This window comes from Ranitomeya variabilis, chromosome 6 (genome assembly GCF_051348905.1).
Source record: "Ranitomeya variabilis isolate aRanVar5 chromosome 6, aRanVar5.hap1, whole genome shotgun sequence".
In the NCBI taxonomy this organism is placed as follows: domain Eukaryota; kingdom Metazoa; phylum Chordata; class Amphibia; order Anura; family Dendrobatidae; genus Ranitomeya; species Ranitomeya variabilis.
This window is the reverse complement of record NC_135237.1, coordinates 400,628,326-400,646,439: the sequence shown is the minus strand read 5'-3', so window position 1 is coordinate 400,646,439 and position 18,114 is coordinate 400,628,326. Positions and strand designations below refer to the sequence as shown.

The 18,114-nt window shown below is 40.6% G+C and overlaps 1 protein-coding gene across 3 annotated transcripts in view; it reads left to right on the top strand.

Annotated features, from left to right (window-relative positions):
* CEP192 (centrosomal protein 192) overlaps positions 1-18,114 on the top strand; it is a 241,915-nt gene that overhangs the window by 159,580 nt on the left and 64,221 nt on the right. For all 3 annotated transcript variants that reach the window (XM_077270146.1, XM_077270148.1, XM_077270147.1), the window contains 8 exons: positions 3,493-4,396; positions 8,755-8,863; positions 9,753-9,912; positions 12,275-13,079; positions 13,160-13,308; positions 16,884-17,114; positions 17,376-17,501; positions 17,643-17,780. In XM_077270146.1, the coding sequence (XP_077126261.1) occupies positions 3,493-4,396; positions 8,755-8,863; positions 9,753-9,912; positions 12,275-13,079; positions 13,160-13,308; positions 16,884-17,114; positions 17,376-17,501; positions 17,643-17,780 (2,622 nt within the window). The remainder of the gene's footprint in view (positions 1-3,492; positions 4,397-8,754; positions 8,864-9,752; positions 9,913-12,274; positions 13,080-13,159; positions 13,309-16,883; positions 17,115-17,375; positions 17,502-17,642; positions 17,781-18,114) is intronic.

The following is an 18,114-nucleotide window of genomic DNA, read 5'->3' as shown; positions in this document are numbered from 1 at the left end:
ACAGTCACCGAGGATGACAGGCAGCAAGGATTCTGGGAGATATGTGGTGGAGGGAGCAGGGTGACAGCAGCACAGAGTATTTCAGGAGAGCAGTGTGCTGGTCTATAGAGTTGAGCGACTTTTACTTTTTTAGGATCGAGTCGGGTTTCATGAAACCCGACTTTCTCAAAAGTCAGGTCGGGTGACATTGGCCGATTATTGCGAAAAGTCGGGGGCCGACTGAAACACGAAACCCAATGCAAGTCAATGGGGATCTCTCTCTCTCTCTCTCTCTCTCTCTATCTCTCTCTCCTCGGACAGTGTAAATTGCTACATCCAAAACAGTAAGATGGCAGTTATACCCCCACCCCCTGTGACGCCGCAGAAAGCAAGACGAGACCTATGTCATCACGCTGCCCACACTCCTTCATTGGCTGAAAAATGGCGGTTAAAGCGTCATATGAAACGCAACTTTGGCGCGAAGATCGCCGACCGCATGGCCGATCCCACACTGGGATCGGCTCGAGTTTCACGAAACCCGACTTTGCCGAAAGTCGGCGACTTATGAAATTGACCGATCCGTTTCGATCAACCCTACTGGCTATGGGGGGGGGCACCATGTTCAGTGCGCGGAGCAGCCAGGGATTTACATAGAGCGCTGTCTTTTATACACATGGATAGACCGTCTGCTCCACAGAGATCCAGGAAACATTTCTGCTGATTGATGGCCTGTTCTGATCCAGACTTTGCATGCAGACCCCATTCCCCTCCTCAGATCCTGTCCTGGCGATGTGTGAAAGCGAGGCGACAGGTGCAGTCCGGGGTGACGTTGGGAAGGAAATGTAGCCATATAGTAATGATAAACATGGGACCCCTCTCTTCAGCTGCCTCACCAGCCCTCCCCTGACTGCACCAAACTGGAGGTCATGCTGCCCCCTCTATTACCCCAGACCCGTGTGCAGGTGCTCAGCCAGGACCACCATAGAATGGGTCCCCTTTCTGAAGATAATACTGCCATAGTGTTTTCACATAATACCGCCATATATATCACACATAATACTGTCCCATAGTTCTCACATAATACCATCATATAGATTGCAAATAACGACGCCATAGTGTTCTCACATAATACCGACATATAGATCTCACATAATACCGCCATATAGATCACACATATCGCCATATAGATCACTCATAATACCGCCATATAGAGCACACAGTACTGCCATATAGAGCACACAATACTGCCATATAGAGCACACATAATACCGCCATATAGAGCGCACACAATACCACCATATAGATCTCCCATAATACCGCCATATACTTCTCACATAATGACGCCATATAGATCTCACATAATACCGCCATATAGATCACACATAACGGGGGAGAGGAGTGCATAGGAGAGGATTAGATTCACAGCTCAGCAGACAGTATTAGATACACAGCTCAGTCTGTATCATACAGGATAGGATTAGATACACAGCTCAGTTAGTATCACACAGGAGATGATTAGATACACGGCTCAGCAGACAGTATCACATGAGCGGATTAGATACACGGCTCAGCAGTCAGTATCACACAGGAGAGGATTAGATACACGGTTCAGTCAGTATCACACAGGAGAGGATTAGATACATGGCTCAGCAGACAGTATCACACAGGATAGGATTAGATACACAGCTCAGTCAGTATCACACAGGATAGGATTAGATACACGGCTCAGCAGACAGTATCACACGAGCGGATTAAATACACGGCTCAACAGATTGTATCACACAGAAGAGGAGTAGATACAGTCAGCACAGTAACACACATGGGAGGAGATATCTGCTCAGTCAGCACAACAAAGGATAGGATTAGATTGCCTCTCCCCCTCCCCACTGATACTTACTTCACTGCTCATCAGGGCTCCTGCGATTATACTGGGAAACTGGAGCTCACAGATGCACTGTGAGCTCCAGGAAGATGGCGCTGATCTCCTGCCTCTGTGGTGTGGACGGCTGAGGGGGCGTGGCCAGATCACAGCAGGGAGCAGCTCAATGTAAACTAAATGGTCGGACGCCGACTGCAGATGTCTATGCCCAGGGCTGCCGTATTTGCAGAGTGTAAGTGTCGTGCAGCTACACTTACACTCCCGCAAAGCAAAATGGCTGCTCACAGTGGCTGAAAAAAAAATTAATAATAAAAAAAATGTTAGTTAAAAAATGTAAATTTGTATTTATTAAAAATAATTGTTTATATAAACAATCATTTTTTATAAAAAAAAAAATAAAATACGGCACCTTCCATTTAAGTTTATTTTCCAGTAATAGCTCAGGTACCGGAGATTGGGAAGCTGGATTCATGTTCTAAATTGTACAGGGTCAGTTTCCGAGGCTTTAGAGACCTGACAGGTTCCCTTTTAAAGTGTTGCCTCAAATTCACAATCCTCTATTTCACATATTGGAGCAGCTGACACCTTTCTTGTGTTAAAAAATCTGTTTTAGCCAACTGTAAGCCACTGCAAAGTTCAGCCCATATTCTGCTCTGGACCTCACACAACCATGTGTTTGTAGGATTACCTATTCTAGTGGAAGTGGTGTATCACTTGCCAGGTGTAAAAAATGTGTAGACCCCAGACCTTCCCTTGGCAGTTAAGAGTTGTTTTCCAGTTAATAACACCCAGAAGAAAGCTTTGCAGATAACCATTTATGAATTAAAATCGTAATTTTTATTAGAAAAACACATAAAAAATATATATTAAAAAGCAATAAGACAATTGCCACAGTTACAAGGAATAGGTAGGTACACCCGGGGATGTATATGATAATTCCTCACAAACCAACAAAAGTTAGAAACAATATAAATAACATATCAGTCCTTTAACCTATTATGCATACATATTGTTCCAAAAGTAGATGGCATGCTATTAGAAAACACAAGTCTTAGCAAAGCACACCCAGACATATGTAAACCCCCCTATTTTAGAAAAGCAATGTTGCAGTCAAGTAATGTGGTACATATAAATGTCTGCTCTGCTATAGTGAATGAAGGGGCATATAATATTAAGCCCTGATAGTAATATTTAAAGTTAAACTCGCAGGTATATCAATTGCAAGTGCACAAACAGGAGATAAACACATAGTAACCATAAGTGTATACAAAGTGTTATTACCTGAGGAAGTAAAACCCGGGGAGACCCATCACACCCGACGCGCGTTTCGCTTGGAAATGCTTCGTCCAGGGGTCTTTCCAGTTAAGACACACCCTTTCAAAAGAGAATGTTGCCTTTGTGACTGAATTACAGCAGGATGCCTCTTTGAGTAATCTCAGGTTTAACAGGCATTCATCAGAAATATCTGTAACAATACCTGCAGCTTTCAGGAAATCTGTCAATTAGTCTTTTGGCACAAGAGATGAAGATTTGGATGTAATAGATGTAGATCCAGGTGCGCTGTGTGACAATTATGTAAAAGTGTACATTTACCAAATTAATCTCTCATACCACTTTTTTTTTTTTTTTTGTAGGATGGCAATTTTGACAGAGTAAACAATTCATTACATAAACCTGACCAAACTGCTGAAGTCACATTACTGAATATCAGCACTATAGCTTCGGCACTAGCTAATGCATCTTGCAGTGCCAACCCATCTGAGCTGGCGGCAATGATCATGGGATTGTCAAATAAAAATAAAGACAAATTACTGCACGAGTCTTCGGAACATCAGCAATTAAAGGAGGGGTTTAATTCTTTTGGACAACAGAGTTCTCCAGGAAATTTTGATATGGAAAGATATCTTAAAGCTACAGCTTGCTGTAACCAAGACACTGACGTTGAAAGCTTTGTGCACTCTGCAAAGGATTTTACTTGGAACATGTCTGTAGGGTATAATCATCCTCTGCTAGATTCTGGAGCAGAACTAGCCAACATCACAGATGTCCAAAAGCAAGACTTAAGAATATCAGAGTGTCCAAAGGATGTTCATTTTGCTTGTGATAAACTGTGGTCTACTTGCGACATCTGTAATGATGCTTCCTTACAGCAGGATGCCTCTTCGGTTAATCTCAGGTCTAACAGGCATTCGTCAGAAATATCTGAAACAAAACCTGCAGCTTTCAGGAAATCCGTCAATAAGATAAATAAGGAGGATAAAGTAAAAAGAAACTCTTCAACTATTGCTTCACTAAAGTCAGACACTTCAGAAGATGAGGCAAAGAGAGGCGATAGATTATCGGATGGCAAAGGTGGCCACAAAGAGAATAATTCTTTAAAATCTTGTTTTCCAAGTAATACAAAGAAAAGTTCTCATTTATCAAACGACCCAAAGTTTGCACCTTGTTCAAAGGAGTCCAATAATATCCCTGAGGATCTTTCTCAGAAGCATGTTAGCTTCAAGCCGCCTTCAAGTGGAATCCATCAGAAGGTGTCAGGTAAATCATCAAAAACAAATAATCCCAGTTTTAGATGCATTTCATCTGATACACATTTTAACCCCTTCACAAAATTCTTTGTACATGTGCATTGCAATTCAAAAGCGGGTGTATGAAATGGGCTACCGGGTTGTTGCCTGCTATTGTTGACCTGTTAGGCTACGTTCCCACAATGAGATTTTGAAGCTGCATATTTTTGCTGTGGCAGAAACTCTGCATTTTACAGTCCCACTAAAGTGGATCGGAATTCTAGAAATCTCATGCCTACTGTGGGTTGTTTTTTTTAACCCCTTTCTGCCATCCGACGTACTATTCCGTCCATGTGACCTGGGCCCTAATTCCCATGGACCCAGGCACCGGCAAGCCTCCTTCACTGCCTGTCAGATCACTGATCTAGTACAGTGCTTTGCAAAGTGTCAGATCCCACCAATGTAAAAAAAAAGTTCTAAAAAAATAAACTATATAAATTTTTTTAAATTCCTAAATAAAGAAAATAAATATTGTTCCAATAAATACATTTCTCTATGTAAATAAAAAACAATAAAAGTACATATATTTAGTATCGCCGCATCTAACGACCCGACCTATAAAACTGTCCCACTAGTTAACCCCTTCAGTGAACACCATAAAAAAAAATAAACGAGGCAAAAAACAATGCTTTATCATCATACCGCTGAACAAAATTGGAATAACACGCGATCAAAAAGACAGATATAAATAAACATGGTACAGCTGAAAACGTCATCTTGTCCTGCAAATAATGACACCATACAGCGTCATCAGCGAAAAAATAAAAAAGTTATAGCTCTCAGAATAAGGCTTCTTTTATACTTAACGTGGTTTTGCAGCCCATTTTTGCAGCCCCAATAGATTTCTATGGGGCCGCAAAAAACGGACCGCAATAATTCCATGGAGCGCTGTACGCCATATGGCCGTGAGGGCCGTATTTATGGCCGTGAAACAATATCGAGCCTGCTCGATATTTTTCACGGACACGGCCCCCATTGAAAATCAATGGGGCCGCAAAAACAACGGAAGCTTGTTTTTTGCGGTGCACCGTGACTTCCTTTTTAGCAGAACGACATTTTTTTTTTTCTATTGCTTTTCCCATAGTATTGGAAACCCGAAAAACGGCAATCCGCAAGTTTTTTGCGGTCCGTTATTGCGGAAGATCGTGAAAATTGCGGCAATACGGCCCACAATAATGGGCCGCAAAAAACACAGTAAGTGTAAATGAAGCCTTTAGCAGCGATGCAAAAACAATTATTTTTTCTATAAAGGTTTTTTTTGTATAAAAGCGCCAAAACATAAAAAAATTATATAAATGAGAGATCGCTGTAATCGTACTGACCCGAAGAATAAAACTGCCTTATCAATTTTACCACACGCGGAACGGTATAAACGCCCCACACAAAAATTCATGAATTGCTGGTTTTTGTTCATTCTGCCTCCCAGAAATCGTAATAAAAAGCGATAGTCATGTGACAGAAAATGGTACCAATAAAAATATCAACTCGTCCCGCAAAAAAGACGACCTCACATGGCTCTGTGGACCAAAATATGGAAAAATTATAGTTCTCAAAATGCGATGCAAAAACTATTTTTTGCAATAAAAATCATCTTTTAGCATGTGACAGCTGTCAAACATAAAAACCCGCTATAAATATTAAATGAAACCCCCCTTTATCACCCCCTTAGTTAGGGAAAAATAATAAAATAAAAGAAGTGTTTATTTCCATTTTCCGGTTAGGGTTGGGGCTAATGTTAGGGTTAGGGTTAGGCTTGGAGCTAAAGTTAGGCTTGAGATTACGTTTATGGTTGGGCTTAGGGTTAGGGGTGTGTCAAGGGTAGGGGTGTGGTTAGGGATGGGATTAGGGTTAGGGGTGTGTTCGGGTTAGGGATGTGGTTAGGGTTATGGTTAGGGTTGAGATTAGGGTTAGGTGTGTGTTGAGGTTAGGGTCGGAGTTAGAATAGGGGAGGGGTTTCCACTGTTCATGCACATCAGGGGCTCTCCAAACGCGACATGGCGTCCAAAAATAAAGATTATTATTATAAGATTATCTCAATTCCAGCCAATTCTGTGTTGAAAAAGTCAAACGTTGCTCCTTCTTTTCCAAGCTCTGCCATGCGCCAAAACAGCGGTTTACCCCGACATATAGGGTATCTGCGTACTCAGGACAAATTGCACAATAACTTTTACAATCCAATTTCTCCTGTTAGCCTTGAGAAAATAAAAAATTGGGGGCAAAAAGATCATTTTTGTGAAAAAAAAAAAGGATTTACTATTTTTACGGCTCTACATTATAAACGTCTGTGAAGCACTTGGGGGTTCAAAGTGCTCACCACACATCTAGATAATTTCCCTAGGGGGTCTACTTTCCAAAATGGTGTCACATGTGGGGGATTTCCTCTGTTTAGGTACCTTAGGGGCTCTTCAAGCGTGACATGGCGTCCGATCTCAATTCCAGCCAATTTTGCATTGAAAAGTCAAACGATGCTCCTTCCCTTCCGTGCTCTGCCATGCGCCCAGACAGTGGTGTGTGTGTGTGTGTCCCCCCCCCCCCCACATGGGGTATCTGCATACTCAGGCGCAATAAATTTTGGGGTCCAATTTCTCCTGTCACCCTTGAAAAAAAAAAAAAAAAAATGGATCTGAAGTGATTTTTTTGTGAAAAAAGGGCATGAAAATTCAAATTTGGAAAATTGCAAAATTTTCGCCAAGTTTCCTTTTTTTTTTTTTACAAATAAGCGCAAGTCATATCAAATAAATTTTACCACTATCATGAAGTACAATATGTCATAAGACAACAATGTCAGAATCTTGGGATCCATGCAAGTGTTCCAGATTTATAACCTCCTAAATGTACAGTGGTCAGAATTGTAAAAATTGGCCTGGTCATTAACATGCAAACCACCCTTGGGGGTAAAGGGGTTATTATCTCTGTATACACTGACTTGTGGTGCGTTTTTCCGATCCGCAGCATGTCAATTTCTCTTGCAGGTATGCCAAGTTTTTTTTGTGTGGATTTTCCTCCATAGACTTACTTTGGATGTGGAAAATCTGCAACAAAAAAAAAAAAACGAACGTGCATTTCTGTGGCAGTATCGCATCAAAAACGCACTTAATCCGCACCTGGGTATATCAATAAACTTTTGTCAAAGCAAAAAAAGAGGAACTATCAAATACAAAGTCGCTTTATTTAAAGCAATGAAACAATGCAAGTCGCCCAATTTAAATAATAGGTGCAGAAATGGTGCTGAAATTCTACAGCATCAAAGACTCAACAAGAACTCCTCTTGGGAACGTAGCCTTAAGTCTTAAATGCCGCTATCAAACGGACAGAGGCATTTAACAGGTGCCTACATGGAGGCGCGTCATTCTATGCGGTCATAGGTGTTCCCGTGACATGATCGCGGACTGCCGATGGATTATGATAGCTGGGGGTCTGTTGAAGACATCCGTGTTTGTCATTATGGGGCTCCTTTGAAACCCTGCCTGTAACCGGGCTTCAAAGGAGGCTGTGATTTTTACTATATTCAGCAACTCTGTGGCATTGCGGTGTATATAGCAAAACGCCCAAACAATCACAGCTTTAAGTCCTTAAATGGGCTTATAAAAAATAAACACATTTCTAAATATAACAAAGGTCATTAGGTAAGGGCATTTACATACCGTGCAAAGGGACGCAAATGCTATGCAAATTGCCGACTTTCCTTTTAAAGTCGCCACCAAGCAGCTGGGCTTGGAAGTTCCCGTTATCCTCCCAAACAATGTCACCTCACAAAATATTCCAAGAATTCACTATTCAGAGCAGAACAATAACTAAACTTTAGCGTCTTGGAATGAGAGAGAATTTGTGTGTTACTGTGGGGGCCATAGTTTTCCTTTATTAGCAGCGTTTTCAGTCTCCTCATGTACCATGACGGTCATACCGCTGCCTGCTCTTTAGCGTTGAGAACGTGCTGATCAGAGCTGAGTGTCGGTCATGGAAAGTGAAGCACAGTGATTAGTTTTACTCCATTAGTAGAGTTTTCACTATGGCCCCAACACCAGAGCACTTCCGGTTTTCAGGTCTTATGCATGCGCATTAGAAGCATGAGCATTTACTAGTTTGTGGTGTTCTTCCATTGAAAAATCATTTAGATAAATAAGATTTTTAGGTACGGACTTACAAAGCAATTAGTATCTACTTAAACACATAAATATAATGATACATTACATATTTTTTGTAAGTTATGTTTTGCTAATACTCTTTAAATTAAATTTTGAACATGTTGATATGCTCTGTTTTGTATGACGTTGGTAAATCCGACAATAACTAACATCTTGTGTGATAATAATTATAATTATTTTCCAGATTACGGTGTGCATACAGCAGAAGAGGAACATTACAGTTTTAGACCATCTACTTCCCCTTTGATTCATTCCTCCCCAAGCCAGGATTCTCTAGAGCTTTCTGGAAAAGGGTATTTACTTGTATTTGTTACAGATTTTGTTTTTGGCTCCTGTTTTTGTGGCTATTGCATTGGAAAGGCCACACATGGCAGACTGCTTATTTTCCTGTGAGTTCAGTGATTGCTTGGTAAAAGTTTTCCACACGTGCTGTAAACCCGCGGCAGGTATTTGTGAGGATAAATTCCCCTGTGAAAAGCCATGAGACTTCTGCACACTGTGGAATTGAAAGCAAAACATGCCAATTCTACATTACTTGACATAGTAATGGCGACCTGACATCAGCACATATATACACCAGTATGCTCCTATTTCTCAATCTACAGAAAATAACTGCTCTCTCCTGTAGACTCCTGCAATATAATAGTCTTTCTATATTGTGTAAGTTGCATTACATCTATGACTCAATAATTCAGCTCAAACAATAGAGCATTACTTGGCACTACTGGTGCATCCATTTAAGAGCATGGACTACATTTATCAGGTTCTTTCCCTAAGCAAACTGCTGTGGGTCAGTGGTGGTCTACCTCTGATTCTCAAGTCTTAATATATTTCAACAATAGAGAGATAAGTAGGCAACACGCACTATGTGCAATACTTTATTCTTAAATCTGATGTATAAAGATGATCTTGGATAATTTAGTGACATCGTTTTGTATTTCACGGCCATTTCATGTTACTCTATGTTTCTTCAGGCCCTCAGATGCAAAACTGACATCGCCTTTAACATGTCTCGCTAAACTCCCCATTCCTGGTTTTATTTCTTTTATGGATTTGAATGAATAAAGAAACACATTGCGTGTTTTGAGTGCTGCCTGCTTCTTTATCTATTGTTGTAATTTTGACACATTAATTTCCAGGTTTTTCTTTGTGAATCATTTTTACTGTTTTGTTTTTTTCTAGATCTATAACTTCTCCACAAGGATTAACTCAGAGATGCTCAAATGCTGGTTTGTCCCCTGAATCATCATGTAATAGTCCCAGCCTGAGCCGACTGACCTATGTTTCAGCCTCAGAGAGTACATTACAGAATACAACTATTCCCAGTCCTGATCACAAAAAGGCGAGTTGGTGTCTTGTAACTTGCAGTACTTCTGACTTCTTTTGGAAAAGTAATACGCAAGATAAAACCTAGATATTCTAAAACTATAAGCAAGAAAATGTAATGTAACCGATCTCTGCATTTTAGTAAATTATTCTAGGAGCAGCACTTTATTGAAATCCAGTTGGGTAGATTAACCCCCGGAGCTTTTTCGTTTTTACTTTTTCGTTTTTCGCTCCCCTTCTTTCCAGAGCCATAACCTTTTTTTTATTTTTCCGTCAATATGGCCATGTGAGGGCTTATTTTTTGCGGGACGAGTTGCACTTTTGAACAACACTATTGGTTTTACCATGTCGTGTAACAGAAAACAGGGAAAAAAATCCTAGTGCAATGAAATTGCAAAAAAAGTGCAATCCCACACTTGTTTTTGTTTGTTTTGTTTTTTTGCTAGGTTCACTAAATGCTAAAACTGACCTGCCATTGTGATTCTCCAGGTCATTACGAGTTCATAGATTAAAGAGAACCTAGACATGTTTGGTGTCTAAGTGGTAAAAAAAAAATCCAAAGTTTGCTAAAAACATAATTTAAAAAAATTACGCAATTTTCCGATACCCGTAGCGTCTCCATTTTTCTTGCTCTGGAGTCGGGTGAGGGCTTATTTTTTTGGGTGCCGAGCTGTAGTTTTTAATTATATGTTCTTTTGATCGCCCGTTATTGCATTTTAATGCAATGTCGAGGCAACCAAAAAAACGTAATTTTGGCATTTTGATTTTTTTTCTCGCTACGCCATATAGCGATCAGTTTAATCCTTTTTTATTTACAGAACAGGCAATTCTGAACGTGGCGATACCAAATATGTGTAGGTTTGATTTTTATTTTATTATTTTATTTTGATTAAGGCAAAAGGGTGGTGATTTGAACTTTTATTTTTTTAATATTTTTAAACATTTTTTTTTTTTTTTAAATTTTGGCATTCTTCAATAGCCTCCATGGGAGACTAGAAGCATCCACTATTCGATCGCCTCTGCTACATAGAGGTGATGCACAGATCACCTCTATGCAGCAGAGTTACAGGCTTGCTATGAGCGCCGTCCACAGGGTGGCGCTCCATAGCAATCTGCCATCAACAACCATAGCGGTCTCGAGGAGACCTCTGGTTGTGATGGCAACGCACCGATGACCCCCGATCATGTGACAGGGGTTAGCAGTGCGTGTACTTCCGGCCACGTGGCCGGCAGGGCTTGTTAAATGCCGCTGTCAGTTTGACATCGGCATTTAACTAGTTAATGGGCGCAGGCAGATTGCGATAGCGCCCATTGCGGGCAAATGTCAACTGTTGAAAACAGCTGACATGTTGCTGCTTTGAGGTGGGCTCACCGTTAAAGCCCACCTCAAAGCGGGGGATACTGCCAGCTGATGTACTATTCTGTCAGCTGGCAGAAAGGGGTTATGGGTGTCTTAAATTCATCATCCCAAGGATGATGTTTAAGTTCTGTATACGGTAGTTACAGCCCGACAAATACATTTATGCCTAAGGCCATGTTCACACGTTTAGTATTTGGTCAGTATTTTGCATCAGTATTTGCAATACAAAATTGGGAGTGGATCAATCAGAGGGAAAGTATAATAGAAACATGTCACCACTTCTGCATTTTTCACCCACTCCTCCTCCTTGTTTAACAAATACTGATGTAAAATGCTGACCAAATACTGAACGTGGCCTAACATTTAGATATGTGACCACTGAATCTCATTTCAACTATTTTTCTGTTCATTATTGTAGCTTTTTTTTTAGATTACTTTTTTAACCCCCTCCCCACCCTTCTGCCTTGGCTTACAAAAAAAAGTTAGAAGCTATAAATACCACAGCAGTTCTCAGTATGATTGCTTGTTCCCTTCATTTATATTGGTCAGTGGCAGTCAGACGTCTTAAAATTATCTAAGATGTAATTTTGGGGTCAAAATACAGAGAGGATTTTTTTCTCCTGATTCTTGTGCTCTCCTTCCTTCCCCTCATAGTTTGTGTTTTGTCTTTTTATGTGTTGCTTATTTGATAAGAATTCTGATATGAATTTGTTGTTGGAGTTGGTTCAATATGGCGTCAACTATAACTTTTATTAAGACCTATTGGAACTCTGGTCTTTTATTGTTTCATTATGCAATTTGTTTTGTCACCTCTTGAAGGGAATGTACCCCAATAGTTCATCTTTATTGTACTTCATCCTTGCTGATTTTCTAAGTTGTTTATTCGATGTGATTGTTGAAATTCTTATATGCGATTTGTTAAAATTATACCAAATGTAATAAAAATTACAGTTCTAAAAATGTATGAAGTGTTTGCAGTTGTACACCCATGTTTCTTATACCTTTTTATTTTTTTTAGAACAATAACACCATAGAGCTAAGTACCACAATAGTGAGAGCAAGTCCTACACCCCCAGAAATGCAGATGATCCAAAGCAACGCTTTGCCCTGGGATTACCATGAAAACCCTAAAGTGAGTAAGAGTCCAGCTGGATTCCGCACTCTCTCAGCTTATAACAGTGGATCGCAATCTGGAGACTCCTCAAAGGCAGATGGAAAGAGAACTGAACCAGGGCTCCTAGCAATAAATGATAAAGACACAGCACTTGGTTCTGATTTATCAGGTGAGAAGCGTTATGAAATCCAGTCAGATGGTGCTTCTGCTTGGCAACACTATGCTTCTAAAACGACTCAAGGACATTCTATTGAAGGCATGCTGCAGTCTGCTTTGCTGGATAAGTATAACCTAGTGAAAAACATTCCTGGCAATAATCCACATATTTTTGGGCAAGGATTTAAACCAGTTTTGCCAGCCAATGAGTTCCAGAAATTGCCATCGTCTGATCCGAGAATTCTTAATGCACCTTCTCTTTCCACAACTCCATTTGCACAACAATATCTATCAGGAATTGCTCCTGTTCCCCACTTCTCTGTTGGAAGCCATTTAGGCTATCCTGGATGTATTCTTCAAGGTCAAAACATCCACGAACCAGTGTCTTGTGTTCCATTGACTGCAAATGTTGCTTCTGGTATTCTTTCCACCTTTCCAGTGGGTATTCACACATCAGGAAGTCAAAGCAATAGTCATCACATGCATGTGGCTGACTCCCAGACTGGACCTGCTGGACTCGCTCACTGGGCTAGTAGAATATCATCTAGTTTTGGTAAGTATGTTTTCTGTTGAATTGCTATGGAATAGAAATGTAAGAATATATAGCAATTGAATTTCAATTCTCTTTACTAGGACCAGTTTTGGCTCCTGAAGAGGTGACGTTTCCTAATACATGTTGTGTTGGCATTGCTTCTCAAGCATCTCTGAATATCTTCAATCCCAATGAAAGATGGATGCAAGTTAATATTGGTATAATCAGTATTGCTGTCAATGGCGAAAAAGTAAGTGGATTTCTATGTGAATGTGTTGAAGTTTTTTTGGTGTGCAAAGTTTTGCCTGTCTGTATAGAGACAGAGCGTGGCTGTGAATCAGAATCTATTTCGGTAATCAATACTAAAGTGTGTTTTTTTTGTTTTTTGTAAACCATGTTTTACTGTTGTATGCACTAAATAAATGAGGAAAAAAACATCGGGCTGTATGTCCAATGACCATCTAAGGACGGTGGTTCCCTAAGGCAAATTTCAGCAAAAAGAGCTGTCTGGCATATTGCATTTACCGTAATTGTGTTCTTTGTATTATATGATGGACTGAGGCTTTTCGTTTTCCTAAATATTTTATGTACACATGATGTGAAATGTTAAAGGATTGTTCCCATTTTCTAAGATGTGTAAATTTGTAAAGAGCTTATAAAAATAAGCACCTTTTGTACTTTTACTTACCGAAATTTTGCTATTTTGTCTCTATATATTTAACTTATTTTTTGTTATTTGCCCAAAGACTGGCTACTGCTGCTGTACAACAGCTATGTCCGAACATGCACAGTGCTTACAAGCTGATAATGGGGGGGATCGATGGAGCGTGATGTTGGCTCCTGATCCAGACCAGCTTCCGTACCACTGTTTTTCTGATGCTGCAAAGGCAAGGCCGTCTCATTAAGCAGTATTTGTAATGCTCAGTCCATGCCAGCAAGGTAGTAATGCTGGTGGCCTGAACTGCAGCATGATTATGCAGCGTCAACCCTGCAGCGGCCAGATGTTACAGCATAGTGGATGCGATTTCTAGAAATCCCATGTCTACAATGTGTGTATAGTCACCTTTGGATTACCCGCTTAGGCTAGTTTCACACTAGCGTTAACTGCAATACGTCGCAAATGCGTCATTTTGCCGAAAATACGCATCCAGCAAAAGTTCTTGCTGGATGCGTTTTTTCGTCATAGACTAACATTAGCGACGCATTTGCGACGCATTGCTAAACGTCGCGTCCGTTTTGCGACGCTTGGGCGTGTGGTAGCGGACCGTAGGGAGAAAAAAACGTTTTTTGCTCCCGACGGTCCACTTTTTCCGACCACGCATGCGCGGCCGGAACTCCGCCCCCACCTCCCCGCACTTCCCCGCACCTCACAATGGGGCAGCGGATGCGTGGGAAAAATGCATCCGCTGCCCCCGTTGTGCGGCGGAGACCACCCTAGCGTCGGGAACGTCGGCCCGACGCACAGCGACGGGTTGTTCCCGACGCTAGTGTGAAACTAGCCTTACACTGACATGCAGCACGTCTATCAAGACCACAGCATGTCAATTTCTCATGCGGAGACACTAAACTCTGCAAGAGAAATTGCATCAATAGAAATGTATTGAATGCGGTAAATCCACATGGTTCAGTGAACACATACGGATTTACCTGCGTTCAATAGAAGGCAGCCCTTTGGACACAGCGAACATGCGCTGTGTTGAAACTGCTGCCAGTTCGGTATCATGCACACCTGGCCTTAGGAGTGTCTGCCCCCACAGCCATCATAGCTATGAGACTGAGGAGCAGTGTGTTCCTGGACTAGATGGGGGATACACTTTTAATTTACATGTACTTGACACCATGTAATGTGACTTGAGAGAAAATGAAAAGCTTTAAATGGAGTTATTCAGGGGCTCACAGTTTTGAGGAATGCAGCATGCATTGGGGTGAATGCATAGAGCATGTATTGGATTCAGGTCTGACTCCACATAATACAACCCCTGGCAAAAATTATGGAATCACTGGCCTTGGAGGATGTTCATTCAGTTGTTTAATTTTGTAGAAAAAAAGCAGATCACAGACACGGCACAAAACTAAAGTCATTTCAAATGGCAACTTTCTGGCTTTAAGAGACACTAAAAGAAATCAAGAACAAAAAATGTGGTAGTCAGTAATTGTTACTTTTTTTAACCAAGCATAGGGGAAAAATTATGGTATCACTCAATTCTGAGGAAAAAATTATGGAATCACCCTGTAAATTTTCATACCCAAAAATAACACCTGCATCAAATTAGATCTGCTCGTTAGTCGGCATGTAAAAAGCAGTGATCACACCTTAAAGAGCTGTTGCACCAAGTGGACTGACATGAATCATGGCTCCAACACGAGAGATGTCAATTGAAACAAAGGAGAGGATTATCATACTCTTAAAAAAGGGTAAATCATCACGCAATGTTGCAAAAGATGTTGGTTGTTCACAGTCAACTGTGTCTAAAATCTGGACCAAATTCAATCAACATGGGAAGGTTGTTAAAGGCAAACATCCTGGTAGACCAAGGAAGACATCAAAGCGTCAAGACCGGAAACTTAAAGCAATATGTCTCCAAAAGAGGAAATGCACAACAAAACAAATGAGGAATGAATGGGTGAAAACTGGAGTCAACGTCTGTGACCGAACTGTAAGAAACTGCCTAAAGGAAATGGGATTTACAGTACAGACCAAAAGTTTGGACACACCTTCTCATTTAAAGATTTTTCTGTATTTTCAAGACTATGAAAATTGTACATTCACACTGAAGGCATCAAAATTATGAATTAACACATGTGGAATTATATACTTAACAAAAAAGTGTGAAACAACTGAAATTATGTCTTATATTCTAGGTTCTTCAAAGTAGCCACCTTTTGCTTTGATGACTGCTTTGCACACTCTTGGCATTCTCTTGATGAGCTTCAAGAGGTAGTCACCAGGAATGGTTTTCACTTCACAGGTGTGCCCTGTCAGGTTTAATAAGTGTGTCTCTTGCCTTATAAATGGTGTTGGGACCATCAGTTTTGGTGTGCAGAAGTCTGGTGGCTACACAGCTGATAGTCCTACTGAATAGACTGTTAGAATTTGTATTATGGCAAGAAAAAAGCAGCTTTGAAAGTGTCCCCAAGTGCAGTGGCAAAAACCATCAAGCGCTACTAAGAAACTGGCTCACATGAGGACCGCCCCAGGAAAGGAAGACCAAGAGTCACCTCTGCTTCTGAGGATAGGTTTATCCGAGTCCCCAACCTCAGAAATCGCAGGTTAACAGCTGCTCAGATTAGAAACCAGGTCAATGCTGTGATTTAGTAGGATAAACCTGGCACTCAAATGGATTTGAAGATAATGTTAATGCAGTCCACAATAGTAAAAAAACAAACAGATGTTTTGCTTAAGACCATCCTCAGTGTACCAAAGGAGCTGTTAGAGCTGTGATTGCAGTTATGACCACGGAGTCCACCGCTGATTTACAAGTCAATCCACCTTTCCGTGGAGGTCCCAGTATCAACCCGGTGTCCACCGCTAGTTGTGCACAGCACTAACATCTCCTTCAGTACACTGAGGAAGGTCTTCTCGTCAGACACGTCTGTTTGTTTTTGTACAATTGTGGACTGCTTTCAAATTATCTTTAAACCTGGCTCTCACATGGTTTTGTTCTACTAGTTCATGCTTCATAATGACCATGAATGTAGATTATGATGATCACACGGGGTCCTTATCTTTTACATGGCAGCAGCCCTGCAGCTACTCTTTAAAAGCGTATATGGTAAGAAGGGTGTCTGCACATTTAGATAAATCCTTTTCTTTTTTTTTCCTAGATTGATGTTGGAGCCCATCAGTGCTTAATTTTTAAGAATAAGACCATAATAGGTCCTCGGGCTTCTGAAGATGTAAAATTCCTCCTTTTACCTCAAAGGGCGGGGCTTTTCCAGTGTGTGCTCAGTTTATCATCTTGGCCTGTGTCTGCTGATGCAGAAACCATTGTTAGAGCGGAGACCGTGCCTTCCAAAGTGCTCCTTACTGCTGTGTCAGAATATCCCTTAATTGAGGTATGTACATCTGTTCATTTCGTATTTGGGTCCTGCCATGTATGTAGACTCATTTAATTTGCCTGTATGAATCAGTCGTTATCTGCTCCCCCTTGGAGCTGCTGTATGCCATTGGAATCTTAGTTTGCCAAATCATCACATGAAAAAGTAGTCATACAATTGGTTTTCATGGCAAAAAGAACAGCTCTTTATAAAATATAGTATAACTGAGGATTCAGCAGTTACGCTACAGAAATTTTTGTTACTTTTCAACCTATTCAGGTGGACACTGGAAAGACTGAATGTTTAGATTTTGGGGATCTATCCTCTGGAACTTGGAGAACTCTTCCTGTTAGATTGATAAATAGAACACGTGCTACTGTACCAATCAGGCTTATTATTAGTGCGGTAAGTATAATTTTTACTCTTCAAACTACTTTTCCACAACTGTACATTAAGTATCTAAAAGCAAAACTCATTTACTTGGTTTTGACCAGGACAAAAATAAGCATATAATATATTATGTTACTGTTATTTTTCTATTGCCAGAATGCCACTGCATGGCGTTGCTTCACCTTTTCTAAACATTCAGCAGTAAAAGAATTTGCCATCCATTCAGAGGCTGTTTCAAAGATGTCTTCCCCTTCTGTCATAAGTCATGTTATGTATGCATCCTATGACAACCAGGTAAAAATGTGATTGAATGAAATACATGCATTGTTGTCTGGAAAAATCATTCGTATATATTCTTTCATGTATTTATTGGCAGCAGGCACGGAATTGCACCTGGTTATCATAATCACTGTTTGAACAATCCATTCGCCTCCAACTTCATCTCATCTGTGACTTAGAGAGGCCATAATTGAAGGAGCAAGGGTTTTATTTAGTTTTGTCTGACACTGGTTGTGAAATGCAATAAAATATGAGCTTCTGCTGGGTTCTTAAACAATTTACAGACCAAGACTTGGTTCTCATATTCTGGTATTTCATATTACGACGTGCCTGTGGTTTCACGGTTTTT